This window comes from Rhinatrema bivittatum, chromosome 2 (genome assembly GCF_901001135.1).
Source record: "Rhinatrema bivittatum chromosome 2, aRhiBiv1.1, whole genome shotgun sequence".
NCBI classification, from domain to species: domain Eukaryota; kingdom Metazoa; phylum Chordata; class Amphibia; order Gymnophiona; family Rhinatrematidae; genus Rhinatrema; species Rhinatrema bivittatum.
In genome coordinates this window covers 82,680,580-82,698,671 of record NC_042616.1, presented here as the reverse complement: position 1 = coordinate 82,698,671, position 18,092 = coordinate 82,680,580, and the positions used below count along the sequence as shown (strand labels likewise).

Sequence of the window (18,092 nt, the reverse complement as noted above, 5' to 3'; positions counted from 1 at the left end):
TGTCAAACCCATAAAACATTGCTGCTAGCAACATTTTTACTAGGTGGGGCCTTTTTGAAAATTCAGAAAATGTGTGCTTGATGTGCTTTGCTTTAGACTTGGCCATAGAAGCAATCCAGTGCTTTTTCCCTTATGTCTGCAAATTAGTACCCCAGAACATAAAAGTTGGGGCCCATTTTGGTTGTCACTTGAATCCAATTCCCTCTTTCTCCCCCACTGTCAAAGCGGAGAGCGATGTTGTAGTTTCATTGAAAGTATAAATGCTTATTGGTTAAGGGTAGTAATCCCCATGCCTCCTGTTAAGGGTAAGAAATGCCACTCCATGCAGGTTACCCCCATGGTATCAGTACCCCAGACCAAAAAAGACAAGGCCCTCGTTGTTTTAGTATTTGAAAAAGCAAATTTGAAAGGGTAGATAACTGTCCTTTATTTACCTGTTCCATGCCGTTCATGATTGTATAAACTTCTATCATGTTCCCACTGTCTCTTTTCGAGCTGAAGAGCCCTAGACTTCATCATAGGAGAGATTTCATCTCCTTTATCATTTTCGTCGCCTTCCTCTGCACTTTTTCTAGTTCCACTATGTCTCTCTTTAGATGGGGCAACCAGGAGTTGCCCCATCTAAAGAGGAGTATTCGCACCATGCCTCGAATCAGAGGCAATATGATATTTTCAATTTTATTATCCATTCATTTTCGGATCATTCCTTACATTCCATTTGCTTTTTTCACCACCGCCATACACTGAGCCAAGAATTTCAACATATTGTTCACAAGGACTCCAAGGTCATTTTCCATAGGTAGTGACTCCTCCTTTCATTTTTTGACTCTTCAAGACTGCAGGATTATAGAAGGAGCCCTGTTGGATGGTCCCTGGCCCAGAATTGTCATGGCATGGATCAGATTAGATATGTTAGGGGTTGTGGTAGGGACAAAAAAAAAAATTAGAGAATAAACCCCAGGTAGTTTTGGTGCCAGATCCCTGCCTGAGCTGAAAATACAAGGAAGCAAAAGGATTCTAACAGTTTAAAAAAAAAAAAAAAAGACTGTTCAACCGTCAGCTGGGATATATCCTTAGCAATTTGGACAGGAATAAATGAGTAGACTGAAGGAGCCAATTGGTCTTTTTCTGCCACCAACCACTATGTTTCTGTGAGCTGAGCTATGTTGTTGCTGCTTGAACTCCTGTTTGAGGCCTAGCCCTTATCCTCCCTTTACTGCTTCCAGCCAGAGGGAACAATCATATTTCAGGACAATATGTGATGTGCCTGTTTCACACCAGCCATGAATAAAATACCTTTTGGAATCATAGTTATTACCAAGCATGCTGTTCCACCCAGAAACAGACAAGCTGCCTGGCACTTCTTTCGGCCAAATTTTGCCAATATAAGGATGGCCCCAGCACGAGCCAGAATTTCCACCGCACCAAACACAAGTTGTGTAAGATAGATGTCCAGACCAAAGTTCCCCACATTGAGGCTCAGCCCATAATACACCAAACTGTTCACAAACCTGAAACCAAAGGAAACCAGAAGTTAAGCACAATTAGGATAGCCAAATAATCTAACCATGTGTGATTGCAGAATTTTTTGCTGGTTGTGATATACTTTATTTGCTTATAAGCCACTTTCAAATGTGGTCTTTATAAGCTCATGTACCTCATCCCCTTGGAAAAATGTTATGATGGTCTGAAAAAGATTTATAACAACCAGAGTGAGAGCTCCAAACCTTTGTGACTTATCCTCCCCATACTAAGTTTTATCATCTTAAGACGGCATTTTCCATGCACCTAAAGTTTCTGCCTAAGATTGAGTCAGATTTCCACCCGTAACCCCCCTCCCCCTCTCTGGAGGAAGATCCCTGATGCAAGGGCTACTGCAAAGTGCCAGGGCTGTCTACTCTCCCAGACCTTTTTCACTCTCAAACACCAAATTTCAGCTCTGGAGGCTGGGGTTCTCTGGCAGGGAAAATGCCTGAGCCTCCAGGACACCAGTTGCTGTGGTAGGATAACCAGGATGCACAGTCACTCTCATTCTTTTATCAATACTTAGTGAGGGGGTCCGTTGATCCAAAATGGCACACTTGAATAAAAAAAACTCAGAGTCCAAAGTTGGTGTTTAAATACTAAAGATTTACTTAGGCTTAAAAAATAATATCCCGGCAACGATTCCAAAAATTATGAAGAAAATGAGGAATATCAAGAAAAAAAAAAACAGCTCTCTCTATCCTTAGTGCCTCTTTTGATACCCTCCTTCTCTCAATTGTGCTCTGGTCCAAAATGCCTTCCCCAGTAAGGGTAGGTAAGTTCTCCTCCAGTTCCAAATCACACCATATGAGCATTGGAAAAACTTTCTTCGCTTCAAAACTAGAAAGAATTTCCAAAGTACTTCAGTCTGTCTTTCACCTTGCTGTTAACTGGGCACAGGATAGAAAAACAGGGATCCAGTCCTTCCTTCCAGGGGGTTCCTCCTTCTCAGTCAGGAGGTGATCCAAAATATCCAAAAATCATTCTTATTCTTCTCCAATGCTCTTGATCTGAAAAAAAAAAACCTCTTCTCCAAATGCCTAGGCCTTGAAGACCTATTCAAAATCTCCTCTCAAAACACCTCTACCCTATGAGATCCTGGAATGATCTCCTTCTGTCTTCTGCAACCTCACCTTTCATCTGACTATTGCACACGCTCAGTGGCAATTCACACCCCTGAGACCTATCCCAAGAAGAGGATAGCCCAAAAGCTGGGGAGGTACAGGTCACACAAAAGCCTTCCTACAAAAATCACTAGATGACCACTGGGAAAATATTTGTGCTGGTTCTAATCCCCAGTACACACGTTAACCAACCAATTTTCCTGGCAACTTTCTTTCCTAGGAACAGACTGGAATACCTGTCTTGGAGAGAACAATTTCTAATTTCTGGCTGCATTCAAATCCCATCTAAAAACTCACCTTTTCAAAGCTTCTTTCAATTCTTTTTTTTTATTTATTTTATTTTTATTGAATTTTAAACGAATATACAGAACATTTGTTCCAGAAAACAGATAACTTAAGACAGTAATACTCTCGTATTAATAAAACGAGAAAAAGAAAAAACACATCTAGAAATACCTTCTAGTTATCTGAAATAATTATAGGTAAACGGGGATCTTAAATTAACAATGAGCAGTTAATAAGAAAAATTCTAACTTACAAAACTTCCTTATAAAAGTGGTTCAAGAGAACTAATATTTACCAACACCTGAGACAAATTTCAGGAATGAGAATCCAGGTAACTTCGTAACTGAGCTGGTTCTAAGAAAATATACCTAGAATCACGATAAATCAAAATACATTTGCAAGGAAAACACAAAATAAATTTTGCGCCCCTATTAATGACTTCAGATCTCATCTGCAAAAAACACCTCCTTCTTTCTTGAGTTCTTTTAGTTACATCTGGGTAAACCCAGATTCTGTATCCATGAAATATTAACTCCTGATTCCTAAGAAAATTTCTCAAAACAGTGTCTCTCTCTGAAATAAATACAAATGAAACTATCAGGGTTTCCCTTGTAGCAATTACAGTGTCCAAAGTCATTTCAAGGAGCGCAGTAGCGTTCAAAGACTCTTCTTTCCCATTTTGAATTTGTTGAATATTTTCTGGCTTTTTTTCTTTAACCCCAGGCAAATAAAATATTTTTGAAATTGCAGGTATCGCTTCTTCAGGATATTTCAAAATGTCTTTAAGATAACTTTTGAAAAAATCATGAGGTGATAGACCTTTCATCTTCGGAAAATTCAAAATCCTCAGGTTAACCTTTCTGCTCTCATTTTCCATTCTCTCAATTCTATTATAAGATATAGTCTCTGATTTTATCAAATTATTTTGGACTTCTTTTATATCATTGATAGATTGTACATTCTCTGCCACCTTCTTTTCTAAAGCAGTAATTTTTTCATCTGCTATCTTAGAGTGCTGTAAATTTTCTCTCAAACTCGATAAAGTTTTTATAGAGGAATCCATTGATAGAAGCATATTCCAAATCATATCTGTTATCTCTTGGGGTTTAATCAAAGGAACCACACCAGTTACTTGTATCCCTGGGTTTTTCCTCCCTGTTGCCTTGGGTGCCCCAGGCTTACCATCCGCCGGGATATTCATGGCTTCCAGGTCCCCGGAGCCCCTCTCACCTCGGCTCACCGAAAGGAACGCTTCACTTGCGTCCTCTCAGGACAGCTGTCTTCTCTGTTGCCATTTTGCCCTCCAGCCATTCTGCCTTGGCCTCTCTGGAGAAGCTGAAAATTTCAGATGGCGGTTCTGGGGGATCTGGTGCGCCGGAACTGAGGGATAGTTCCTCCACCTGGAGTTCCAATGTCTGCTCTGCGTCGGGCGTTTCCGCGTTTCCTCCTGCCGGCTGGCTTCTCACTGAACCTGCAAGCAGCGACTCAATCCGTGGCTGTCTGAAGTCCAACAAAGGAGTAGAAGAAAAGGAAGGCTTCAGTTTTGCCTTTCTTTTTGTGTGTGGCATGGTAAACAAAATAGGAAAAAATCGCTAAAGAAAGGCAATTTCAAGTAGACACCCGCGGAGCAGAGCTACACGCGTCCTTCCTACAGGGCAGCCATCTTGGATCCCCTCTGCTTCTTTCAATTCTTAACCACTTTTCTACAATAAATACACTGTTCATAGACTTGTTTGTCATGTATATTTGTCTTGATTTGATTGTAAGTTCCATAGAGTAGGTATTGTTGCTTTTGTATATTTGCACAGCTCTGCATAGTCATACAGAGTAGTCCATTAGAAATGATAAATATAGGACAGCTTTGCATAGTCATACATCTGGTAGTCCATTAGAAATGATAAATATAGGACCAATATAGCTATTAGAATTCTGCACTAAAATTATATTCTCTGTATAATACACAGAAAGCATAAGAGTGCTTTGACATACATACCTACATGAAAAAAAAGTTTGCTTTGTGATATATTCAGTACCTAAGTGCTCCCAAGGAAATAAGAGCCTTCCTAAAAAAATGTTACAGAAATGTATTTGCCTCATGTATAATTTCAAAACTGCTAGAAAAATTAGCGTATGAGTTTTTCTAATGTGCACTATGTATAATGTTTGTACATGGTACAAGAAGTAGTAATTCTAATCATGTTTGGAGAGAATTGTCATCAGAATATAAGTGTAAAAAATCTTGCAAAATTTAAAAACTCTAATTTTGTTTTATATGTGATTTTGTAGCCTACCAATAGTTCTAGATTTCGATGCATGAAAAATTAAATTTATCCCGATATCAATTTATTTGCAAGCTTGTTCAATTTCCTCACAAGTACAGAGATTTAATTGTTGTCAATAATTTGTTACACTCTGAATTGTTACAAGACTTTGCCTTAAATTCAGATAGGAACTGATGTCAATATTGGGTAATATTTCCCCCACTAAAGATAAAAATGCTGATTTTTTTTTCTTTAACTTCCTCTTTCTAAAGCCCTTACCATAGATAAGAAGAAATTAAAGTTATTTTTCGAAGGGATTGACTCCTGAAGAGATCCAGTATGTTTCCAGATGCAATTTTCTTTTCTTCTTTTAGCTTCCATAACACAAAACAATCTAGTTAATGATCAGTGGAAAGCAGGTTTTACATTGGATGAAAGAAGACATTAATTCAAATTTTGGTCAAAATCCATTAGATAGAGTGGAATGGCATACGGCATAATCCATCCACAGACATCATCAAAATCAGGTGGCTGGGCAAAATTACAGAAAAGATTTATATTTAAAAAGATCACACAGATTACCCCAATTTCATGCCTTATTTTAAATGAATTAACATGGTAGCAATTTTAATCCACTTCAATGTGTAGTCAAATCAACAAACAAGTTGTAGGTGCTAACTTTCTTTGGACTGGCCTAATACAATAGCAGCTAGATTTCAAGAGTAAGCGTCCATTCATTAGGTCAGTGCAGAATGAATGAAGGATAATGTTGCCTGAATATACAAATATATTGCAGGATGGATTACAACGGTGTTCATTTTAGGGGATGGTTTTCAAAGCATTTACCTGCATTAATTGGCTCTCTGAAAATTGCCTTACAATGCAGCTAAGTCCACACGTTGTGGAACACCGCATACAATTTTAGTCACCCTGCGAAGAGGCTTTTCTAGGGTCATGTTCTAGATCAAAGAAGGAGGCTTGTAGACTGCATTTTCAAATCTTCGTGTATACTTTACCAGCAAACATCTACCCCCAGGAAAAAAAAGAAGGTAAAAGTAACCAAGTAACCTTGTGGTAAGTTTCAAAGAGAAAATGCAAAGTCCATGGTTTAAAAGTATATGCAGTCTTTGTTCCAAAGTAGACACTTTTAAAATTGCACCTTAATAATAAAAAATTGCATCTGCATTGCCCATCCTTAGCAAAGCATATTTGCTTTTTCAGGAGAGAATGTCACTTCATCTCTTCTTTTTTTCCTTACCGCAAAATAGGATTTTTGGCAAGAAAGAGGAACTACAATTTAGAATTTCGAAATGTGGGATTCTGGGAGTCATGAGCTCTGCTGAAGAGTGAGATCTGGGGCTAATTGTATCTCATGATCTTAAGGTGACCAAACAGGAGGATAAAGCAATGTTAAAAGCCAGAAAGATGCTTGGCTACACAGGGAGAGGAATGGTCAGCAGAAAAAGGGAGGTGATATTGTCCTTGGTGAGACCTCACTTGGAATACTGGGGCAGATTTTCAAAGCCCTACGTAGGGGGGGTTACACGCACCGGGCCTATTTTCAAAAGGCTCGGCAGCGCGTGTAAGTCCCAGGACTTGAAAAAAGGAGCGGGGTGGGGGTGGAGCAGGGCAGAGCCTCCAGGCACAGTGGCCATTTGCCGCTATGCCTGGGATCGCGGGCCAGCTGTCGGCCGGAGCAAGCAGCCTACGCCTGCCTGGAGGTAGGCGCAACTTATAAAATAAAGGTTAGGGAGGTTTAGGTAGGGCTGGGGGGCGGATTAGGTAGGGGAAGGGAGGGGAAGGTGGGGGGGGCGGAAGGAAAGTTCCCTCCGAGGCCGCTCCGATTTTGGAACGGCCTTGGAGGGAACGGGGAAAGTCAGCAGGGCTCCCAAGGGCTCAGCGCGCGCAAGGTGCACTATTGTGCACCCCCTTGCACGCGCATGTTATAAAATCGGGCGTACATTTGTGCACGCTGGGTTGCATGCACAAATTTACGTCCGCACGTAGGTATTAAAATCTGGCCCATTGTGTACAATTCTGGAGACCATCCTTCAAAAAGATATAAACAGGATGGCGTTGATCTAGAGGGTGGTTACTAAAATGGTCAGTGGTTTTCATTCTAAAGCATATGGGGATAGATTTAAACATAGAAACCACGGCAGAAAAAGACCAGTCTGGCCAGCAAGCTCCCACAATTATCTGTTTCATTGACCACCAAGATCAGGACCCTTATTGGTAACTGTTTGATTCGAATTTCCTGCCACCCCCTGTCATTGATGCAGAGAGTAATGTTGGAGTTGCATCAAAGGTGAATCATAAGGCTTAATGGTTAAGGGTAGTAAGTGCTGCATCAAGCAAGTTACCCTGATGCTTGTTTTCCCAGACTGCACAGATCAATGCCTTGTTGGATGTTGGATGTTGAAATGTCACATTTCCCCTGTGTTTGAAGCAGAATGCAACTCTGGATATGCATTCAAAATGAAGTATCAGGCTTAACTGGTTTAGGGTAGTAACCGCCGCAATAAGCAAGCTACCTCCACACTTATTTGTTTACTCAGACAGTGTAGTTCAGTCCTTGTTGGTTGTTGTCTGAATGCAAATCCTCTGTTCCACATTTACCCTTGCTATTGAAGCAAAGAGCAATGTTGGAGTTGCATTAACCGTGTGAAGGCTTATTGAGTAAGGGTAGTAATCACAAGGTAGTAGCCACCATTCCAGCATGCCACCCCCATGGCTATACTCTTCATTCCCATCCTCTAGCCCTTATGGATCCAAAGTGTTTATCCCATGCCCCTTTGAAATCCTTCACAGTTTTAGTCTTCACCACCTCCTCTGGAAGGGCATTCCAGGCATCAATCACCCCCTCCATGAAGAAATACTTCCTGACATTGGTTCTGAGTCTTCCTCCCTGGAGTTTCAAATTGTGACCCTAGTTCTACTGATTTTTTTTTCCAACGAAAAAGGTTTGTTGTTGACCATGGATCATTAAAACCTTTCAAGTATCTGAAAGTCTGTATCATATCACCCCTGCTCCTCCTCTCCTCCAGGGTATACATATTTAGATTCTTCAATCTCTCCTCATAAGTCATTTTATGAAGACCATCCACCTTTTTGGTCGCCCTTCTCTGGTCCACCTCCATCCTGTCTCTGTCCCTTTGGAGATACAGTCTCCAAAATTGAACACAGTACTCCAGATGAGGCCTCAACAAGGCCCTGTACAAGGGGATCATCACTTCCTTTCTCTTACTAGATACTCCTCTCTCTATGCAGCCAAGCATTCTTCTGGCTTTAGCTATCACCTTGTCACATTATTTCGCCAACTTCAGATCATTAGACACTATCACCCCAAGGTCTCTCTCCTGCTCCATGCACATCAGCCCTTCACCCCCATCAAATACAGTTCTTTCGGATTTCTACACCCTTATGCATGACTCTGCATTTCCTGGCATTGAATCTCAGCTGCCATATTTTCAACCACTCTTCCAGCTTCCTTAAATCCCGTCTCATTCTCCACTCCTTCTGCCGTGTCCACTCTGTTGCAGATCTTAGTATCATCCGCAAAAAGACAAACTTTACCTTCTATCCCTTCCGCAATATCGCTCACAAAGATATTGAACAGGACCGGTCCCATCACCGATCCTTGCGGCACTCCACTTAACACTGCTCTCTCTTGAGAGTAAGTACCATTTACCATCACACATTGTCTTCTGTCCGTCAACCAGTTTGCATTCCAGGCCACCACCTTGGCACTCAGTCCTAAGCGTCTCATTTTATTTACAATCCTCCTGTGTGGGACCGTATCAAAAGCTTTGCTGAAATCCAAGGAAATGACATTGAGTGCTCTTCCTTGATCCAATTCCCTAGTCACCCAATCAAAAAAGTCAATCAGATTTGTCTGACAGGACCATCCCCTAGTGAACCTATGCTGCTTCTAGTCCAGCAATTTTTCTGACTGTAGATAGTTCAATACTCTTTCTTTCAGCAGCAACTCCATTACCTTTCCCATCACCAAGGTGAGGCTAACCGGCCTGTAGTTTCCAGCCTCCTCTCTGCTCCCACTCTTGTGAAGCGGGACCAATCACTCGGCACCACTCCTGTTTCTAGGGATCTATTGAACAGGTCACACAGCAGACCCACCAGCACATCTCTGAACTCCCTCAGTATCCTGGGATGAATCTCATCAGGTCCCATGGCTTTGTCCACTTTCAGTTTTCCTAGCTCTTCCCATACATTCTCTTCTGTAAACGGAGTTTCATCTACTCCACTCCCCTCCAGTTTCTTGCTAACTAGTGACAGTCCTTCTCTAGGGTCCTCTTTAGTATTCATTTAATATTTCTGCCATTTCTTCATCTCTCTCCACACATTGATCCTTTTCACCTTTCAGTTTCATTATACCACTTTGGACTTTTCTCCTTTCTCTGATGTATCTGAAAAATGTTTTGTCACCTCGCTTTATCTCTTTGGCAATCCTTTCTTCTGCTTGACTTTTTGCTTTCTTGATTACTATCTTTGACTCCCTCAGTTCCACCAGATATTCTTCCTTGTGATTATCCCCTTTGGGATCCTTTATATTTCTTAAAAGCTGTTCTTTTAGCTTTTATTTTATCAGCCACCTCCTTTGAGAACCAGATAGAAAAGTAACGAAAAACAAGAGAAAAATGAAACCTAACATAGATTAGTTGCCTTGGTAATTGCTCCTTTTAGTTTGGCTATGCTCTATGATAGATCTATGCTCTAGGAAAGGCGAGATAGAAAAATATGATAGAGACATTCAAATATCTCAAAAGTTTCCATGCACAGGAGGTGATACTTTTTCAATGGAAAGGAAGCTCTAGATAAAGTTGAAAGGGAGTAGACTCAGGAATAATCTTAGGCAATATTTCTTTACAGAGAGTATGGTGGATGTGTGGAACAGCCTCCCAGTGGAAGTGGTAGAGACAAAAATGGTATCTGAATCCAAGAAAGCATGGGATAAGTTCAAGGGATCTCTAAGGAAGTGATAAGAATTATAATGCTAAATTAATTGGATGGATGGGCAGACTGGATGGGCCATACGATCATTTTCTGTCATCATGTGTCTATATGTTTCTATGGAGAGGAGAAATTATTTTACAATTGGAAGATTAGTTTGACAGGCCCACAGGTTGCCCCAGCACTGTTATATTAGTCATGTTAGCAAAGACATTTTAAGAAACTAAGTTCTCTTCCCTCCAGTTCAGTAACACTGGTCTTTTAGTGTTAAGTTCTGAAATCTGTGGACCTCATGAAACAGGCAACAATGAAAGTGGTGCACTTTTAACCTTCTGAATTCCAGCAGTATCAGATCACTGCTGGAGCATCAGGTCCCAGCTCTTGACATGCAGAGGCTTTAGAAACCTATACCTGTTGTATGTGTTCCTTAGTGCTCCTTACCTGTTGAAGCATCTCTTCTGGTATGGTTTGTTTATTGATTAATGCTGCCTTCTGGAGGAGTTTCTTTGCCTTCTCATTCTTCCCTTGGGTCAAAAGCCATCGAGCAGACTCAGGAATAATCCTAAAATAGTGCAATAAAAAATAAAAAAATTACATGAAAAATTATGCATCTGTTAACCAGGCCTCTTTTCTGTTACTAGTTGGGATACCAAGTCCTTCCAGGCCATAAGGGTCACACTGAACCAGTTATGGTTTTATCTTGTAGCATGTAGATTGCATGTTGTATGAATTCATCTTTATCCAGAAAAAGATGAACAGTTTGGATTTAGTTTACTCAAAAGAAGATGGACTGCAGTTCCATGCACAAAATCAGAATTATTTAATCAGATCCCTTATGACCAAAAGCGATCACATTATTACAGAATGGTATTAGAAAATTATGGCCAAAGGAGCCGACCCACCTCAGTTAAAAGGGGGGGGGGGGGGAGATCACAGCTGGTGAGATTCTCTGCCTCCAGAGCAAGGGGGGGGGGGGGGGTTAGAGGATGGGTAGCAAGCTGGCAAGCTCAATTTACAAAAAGGGTTGGCCCACCCACCAGCCTTTTCTTTCAGCAGTTTTTGAGCCATACCTTGTGTGCTCTCCACTCCTACTCTCTGCTGCAGTTGGGTGTCCTTTTGCAATGTTCTGCACACCATTCTCCTGCAGTCTCACAGGCACATTTTGGGCCAGATTTTAAAAAGGTTATGCACGCGCCAGGCCTATTTTAAAAAGGCCCGGCGACACGCATAAAGCCACGGGCCGAGTGTAAGTCCTGGGGCTTGCAAAAAGGGGTGGGGCGGTCCGGGTGGGGCGGGGTCAGGCTCCCAGCACAGTGGCCATATTTGCCGCTCTGCCAGGGATCGCGTGCCGGCCGACTGGGCTGAAGTAAGTTTAGAAACAAAAAAAAAGAAAAGAAAAAAGGTAGGAGGGAAAGGGCAGGGGAGGTAGGGGAAGGGAAGGTGGGGTAGGGAAGTTTCCTCCGAGGCCGCTCCAATTTCAGAGCGGCCTGGGAGGAAAGGGGAGAAGGCAGCATAGCTTGGAGCGGGCTCGGCACGCGCAAGGTACACAATCGTGCACCCCCTTGTGCGCGCCGACCCCGGATTTTAAAACATATACGCACCTGCGCGCGCATGTTATAAAATCGGGCGTACATGTGTGCGCGCCGGGTAGCATGCGCACATGTATGTCCGCGTGCTCCTTTTTGAAATCTACCCCTTTGTGTGTTGGCGGACGAATACCAGAGTAGGCTCCATGAAAGAGGCAGCACAGGGGGAAAGGTGGACTGCTGCATTGGGCCCAGTTCATCATACTTTATCCTTTCTGCTTCACTGCTGTCAGGCTCTTTCGTGTCTCTCCCTTTGACAGCTGTTTGTTCCCGTGTAAATTGCCCCTTCTCCCAATACCTAGTTGTGGCATCCAGCTTTGTTCCTATCCAGTGGGAGGCGTCCTGCTACTACCTTTGGCTTAATGCTCAGGAAGAGTGCTACGATTCTGTGGATCCAAGGAAGAAAGTAACAGTCCTACCTCAAACTAGAGAGCGAACGGAGACTAGGAGTGTCGAGGCTTGGCACACAATCCAGTCCACTATCCAGCAGGGGTTTGAGGCGGGCGGCAGATAACCAAATCTAAAGTCCAGCAAGGGGTCAAGGCAGGTAGCAGACAAACCAAATCCAAAGTCCAGCCAGGGTTCAAGGCAGGCAGCAGACAAACCAAATCCAAATCCAGTCAGGGGTGGAGGCAGGCAGCAGACAAACCAAATCCAAATCCAGTCAGGGGTGGAGGCAGGCACGAAGAAATTCAAAGACAGCAAAACACAAGCACTACACAAGCATGTTGCCAAGGCAAAGAAGTGCAGCAGAGACACCATTTATATCTCTCATGTTCCCATCCCTCTCTCTATTGTGGGAACATGAGAGATATAAATGGCGCTCAGCATTACGAGGAGGAGGAGCCACAATGGAATGTGCTTCTCGTCGTGCTTCTCTCCGAGGAAGCCGCCACCACCGGCCAGCCATTGCTTCACGGGATCATCAAGGACAGACAAGGTCCTGATCATTTCATAACAGTACCTCCCCCCCAAGGTGTCCCCCCCCCCCTGCCTCCTCGACCTAGGCTTGAGAGGAAAGTATTGATGGAATTCACGAATAAGTTTAGGACATTAGTGACGAGCTCTCAAGTGTAATCCTCCATGCCATAACCTTTCCAGGAGATCAGATATTGTAGTCCCTTTCTTCCTTTCCTAACATCCAAGATTTCTTCTACTTCATATTGTATATCATCATCAAAAATCATAGGTGAGGATTGTTTTGGCTTCCTAGTAGGCCAGGACAGAATTATAGGTTTAAGGAGAGATACATGGAATACTTTGTGGATTCGAAGAGTAGAGGGTAACTGGAGTTTATGTATGACATTTCCTATTTGTCTTTCAACTAGAAATGGTCCCACATATCGAGGAGCGAACTTTAATGAAGACATTCATTATCTGAGGTTGTGAGTACTTAACCACACTAACTCTCCTGGATGGAACTGTGGGACCAGTCGTCGTTTTTTGTGTCTTTTTTTTTTTTTTTTTTTAGCATGAGCTGCGGCCTACCTCAAAAGCCTACGACTATTCTGCCATAATTCATGTAATTTTTGAGTAGCAAGATCTACCATTGGGCATGAGGATGTTGTGGCAATGGGTAATGGTACTTGAGGATGCCTTCTGAAAACCAAATAAAAGGGTGATGTTCCTGTGGCCTGGTAAATATTGTTATTATAACATACTTTGGCCCACAAGAGTAATGAGGACTAATCATCCTGATGCTGGTTCACATAACATTGTAAAAAAGTTTTAAGTGACTAATTAGTTTGCGGATCATATACTGAAGAAAAATCAAGTTGAATTCCAAATTCTTTTTACAAAGACCCTTCCTCCTCTATCCGATGAGATGTGTTAAGGAAGTTCATAAATTCGAAAAACATGTGGCGCAAACAATCGCGCTAATTCCGGTGCTGATGGTAATCCAGGAAGTGCAATGAAATGGGCCATTTTTGAAAAATGATCAACCACTACCCAGATTGTTTTATTCCCTTCTGAAGAGGGCAGATTTGTGATGAAATCCATGGCAATCTGGGTCCAGAGTCTTTCAGGTACTGGTAGCAGTTGAAGTAAGCCCCAAGGTAGAGTCAGGAACTTTTGTGGGCAGCACATGTGGGACAGGATTCCACATATCATTTAGGGTTATTTTCCCACTGTGGCCACCAATATTTATTTTTATTTATTTATTTACATGTTTTTATATACCGACCTTCCTCAAAGAAGACATCAAGTCAGTTAACAGAGTGTCTATACAGATCTATTAGATCATGATGACGTAAAATTTACAAACATAGTTCATAGCCATAGTAACAATAAAATCACAACAATATTAAAATTGAACACAAAGAATAACTACCTATCTTTGCACATGTCTAATTGGCAGTCTCAGACAAAACTAAGGTTATATAATTATTGTCTAACTATATTAACAACTAAAATAAAATAATAAAATACAGAACCACTATATCTTAAAACATAGAATCTTAAAGATAAAAACTTAATAAAATTACACTTCAAACTGTAATACAGAAAAACAGATCTAAGTGATTTGCTTAGATTAACTTATATCATTAAAGGCCTGTTCGAATAGCCATGTTTTTATCAGTTTTTTGAATTTCAGCACACAAGATTCAGTTCTAATATCAACCGGAAGGGAATTCCAGATTCTGGGGCCAGCCAGGGACAAAGTCCTATCTCTAACTGAATTCAAGTGAGCCATTTTAGGAGAGGGTACTGTAAGCAATGCTTTTCCCATAGATCTTAAATTACGGGCAGGAGTGTGAATCCGGAGCGAGGCGTTAAGCCATTCAGGGTTGGCCCCATAGATTGTTTTGTGTATCAAAATCATGCATTTATATTGAATTCTTGAATGGATCGGTAGCCAATTGAGTTCTTTTAAAACCGGTGTTATGTGGTCAAATTTCTTTTTATTGGACAGTAAACGGGCTGCCGCATTTTGCAGTAACTGCAAAGGGCGAAGAGTGGAGCTTGGGACTCCCAACAAAAGGGCATTACAATAGTCCAGTTTGGGTGAAATAAGTGCCTGAAGCACTGTACGAAAGTCCCCCGTATGTAGAAACGGTCTCAGTTTTTTTTAGAATATGTAGTTTATAAAAGCCTTCTTTGTTAATAGCTTTGATAGAAGCTTTCATATTTAATTCAACATCTAGAATTGGACCTAAATTTCTTACTTCATAATTAATTTTATAAGCTGATGCGAGAGATTTAATCTCTGCATCCATTTTCTCGGTAACTTTGTTGCTCATATATAGAATTTCTGTTTTTGTTCTATTCAATGAAAGAGACATGTGGGACAATAGTTGACTTATTGATGAAGAGTAAACTTCCCAGAGCTTCAAGGTAGATTGAAGAGAATCATTAATCGGCAACAAAATTTGGACATCGTCAGCAAAAAGAAAATAAACCAATCCCAGACCCGTTAAAAGTCTGCACAAAGGTGCCATATAAACATTAAAAAGTGTAGGGGACAAAGAAGAACCCTGGGGAACCCCTGTCGACATTACTATGGTGTCTGATTCTGATGTATCCAGTTTGACTTTAAAAGATCTGTTGGATAAAAATGATCTGTCTTTTAATCCTATTTCTTGTAGTCTTGCTAATAGAACATCATGTTTAACGGTATCAAAAGCCGCTGAGATATCCAATAGGATTAACAAGTATGATTTGTTCTGATCAAAGCCCCTGTGTATTGTGTCTGTCAAGGAAATTAATAAAGTTTCTGTGTTATGAGATTTCCTAAAACCAAATTGCGTATGATTATCTTGTTATGATTAACCAACAGCAGATGATTATCTTTGAGATATTCCATTAGATGACGATTAACTACTTTTTCAAGAAGGTTGGCCAGAAAAGGAAGAATTGAAATGGGACGATAGTTTGCCAATATTTCCGGATCAAGATGACTCTTCTTCAGTAAAGGCTTAACCAACGCGCATTTCAATATATCCAATAGTGACAGAAAAGAAGTTCCTTAGGTCGTTGAAGTCCTGGATGTCCTGCGAGGCAAGAATCATGAGCCCACTGGAGAACTCGTTCCCTCAAAAGTTTAGACATGACTTTTTCCTACTGGAACCGTAAGGGCTGAGGCAACTATGATTCAAGCTGGACCTATAATGTAATGAGGTAAGTCAGGAGTTTCCTAATGACAAAAGCTTCTAGACAAAGCATCTTCCCAGTGATTTTTCTCTGCTGGACGAAAGCATAAATTAAAGTCAAATCAGCTAAAGAATAGGGCCCATCAGGCTTGTCAAGGATTTAGCTGTTGAGCATGAGAGAGATATACCAAATTCTTGTGGTTGGTGTAGATGGTAACAGTATGCTTGGCTCCCTCCAGTAAAAGTCGCCATTCTTCTAGTGCTAGTTTGATGGCTAGAAGTTCGCAGTCACCTATAGAATAGTTTTTCTCAATGGAAGAAAACTTTGAGAAGTGAAGGTAACTAATTTTCCGGTCTCAGCTGGTTGTAAAAGAATTGCTCCAACTCCTACCACGGAGGTATCCACCTCAATGATGACTGGTCTGTTAAGATCCAGATGTTGTAAACAGGGATCCTTGATTAACTCTTCCTTTAATTGTTGGAAGGCTTGAATAGCTTCTGAAGTCCAATTACATACATCAACCCCTTTTTGAGTCAAGGCCATAAATGGAGCTGCCAATGATAAATATCCAGGAATGAACTGACGGTAATAATTCGAAAAGCCTAAACAATGTTGTATCATCTTAAGACCTACTGGTTGAGGCCAATCCAGAATTGCCTTAAGTTTCCCTGGGTCCATCCATAATCAAGTTCGGGAAATTATGTATCCTAAGAAGGGTAATTCTTCTTGGTGAAATACACATTTTTCTAAATTGGCATATAACTTATTTTCAACAGACGCTGGTGGACTTGTCGTACATGATCCTGATACTGGTTTAGAGTCTTGGAAAAGATGAGGATATCATCTAGACAGACAATAACATGTGAATATAGAAGATCTCGGAATATGTCATTTACCATGACTTGAAATACTGCCGGAGTGTTGCAAAGGCCAAATGGCATAACTAAATATTCATAATGGCTGTGTATTGAAGGCAGTTTTCCATTTGTCTCCTTCTCAAATCCAAACCAGATTATAAGCTTCCCATAGATTTACTTTAGTGAATATCTGTGCTCCTCTAAGTTGATCAAAAAGCTCTGATATAAGTGGTAGGGGGTATCGGGTTATTGTAGTAATGGCGTTTAGACCTTGGAAGTCGATACAAGGTCGGAGAGACCCATCTTTTTTTCCAACAAAAAAGAACCCAGCTCCTGCCGTGGAAGACGACTGTCTGATGAACCCACGAGCTAAGTTTTCTTGGATATATTGATTCATGGCCTCTGTTTCTGAGACTGATAATGAGTATACTCTTCCCCAAGGGGGGCATCTTCCCAGGAAGTAACTCAATAGCACAGTCAAATTCTCGATGCAAAAGTAAGGTTTCAGCTCACTGCTTACTAATGACATCAGCAAAATCTGTGTAATCCAGGGTAACCCAAGGTAACCCAGGAAGAGTTGGAACTGAGTGGTGAATGTTGAGTGTGGGTGCCTTTACTTGGCTCAGACAGTCCTTATGGCATCTTGGACTCCATTTTGCCAATTGTAAGGAACTCCAATCAATGTGAGGTTGGTGTAACTTCAGCCATGGTAGTCCCAAAATTATCTGGTTGACTGCAGAAGGTAGCACATACAGATGGATTCTCTCTTGGTGTTACAGACCGGTAGTCATAGTTAATGGCATGGTGATGCGGGAGATCCTGTCTGCCAGAGGTTCCCCTGAAACTGACAATATTGTGAGAGCAACTCTTGGTGGTTCCATGGGAATGTTGTACTGCTGAACAATGCTCTCTTCAATGAAGTTTCTGGCCACCCCTATGTTTAGAAAGGCTTGCAGATGTATCGAGTTCTTATCCATAGAAAGACTTACATGAATTAGATTTGCAGAGAGGAGATTGAATGACCAAGGGAAGCCTCTCCCCTCAATCCTAGGTCCATGAGTTTCTCGGCTTCAGGGGACAAGATGCAGCATGATGACCCATCCCTGCACAATATAAACAGATTGTGTTGCCGTCGTCACTGTCGCTCTTCCAGCAAGATCCTGACCTGGTCTATTTGCATGGGTTCCTCAGACACAGTCGTTTTTCTCGTGGTTTGGTGGGGAGAACTGGTCATTGAAATGAAAGTGCTATTAGTACCGGGTAGCGAAGAGAGGCTCTTTCCTGAGACCTTTCCTGAAAGCAAAGATCCAGGCGGATTGCCAAATGGATTAATTCTTCTAAAGAATCTGGTGGATCTCGTCCAGCCAGCTTGTCCTTAATGGATTCTGATAG

General features: G+C 41.5%; 1 protein-coding gene across 2 annotated transcripts in view; it reads right to left on the bottom strand.

Moving 5' to 3' along the window:
• Positions 1 to 18,092, bottom strand: part of LOC115084069 (solute carrier family 22 member 13-like) — a 101,219-nt gene that overhangs the window by 31,592 nt on the left and 51,535 nt on the right. Inside the window, exons 5-7 of one of the 2 annotated variants that reach the window (XM_029588384.1) lie at positions 10,607 to 10,727; positions 5,474 to 5,568; positions 1,297 to 1,511 (exon numbers count right to left, since the gene is read on the bottom strand). In XM_029588384.1, the coding sequence (XP_029444244.1) occupies positions 1,297 to 1,511; positions 5,474 to 5,568; positions 10,607 to 10,727 (431 nt within the window). The remainder of the gene's footprint in view (positions 1 to 1,296; positions 1,512 to 5,473; positions 5,569 to 10,606; positions 10,728 to 18,092) is intronic. The other variant, XM_029588385.1, reaches the window with a different exon arrangement.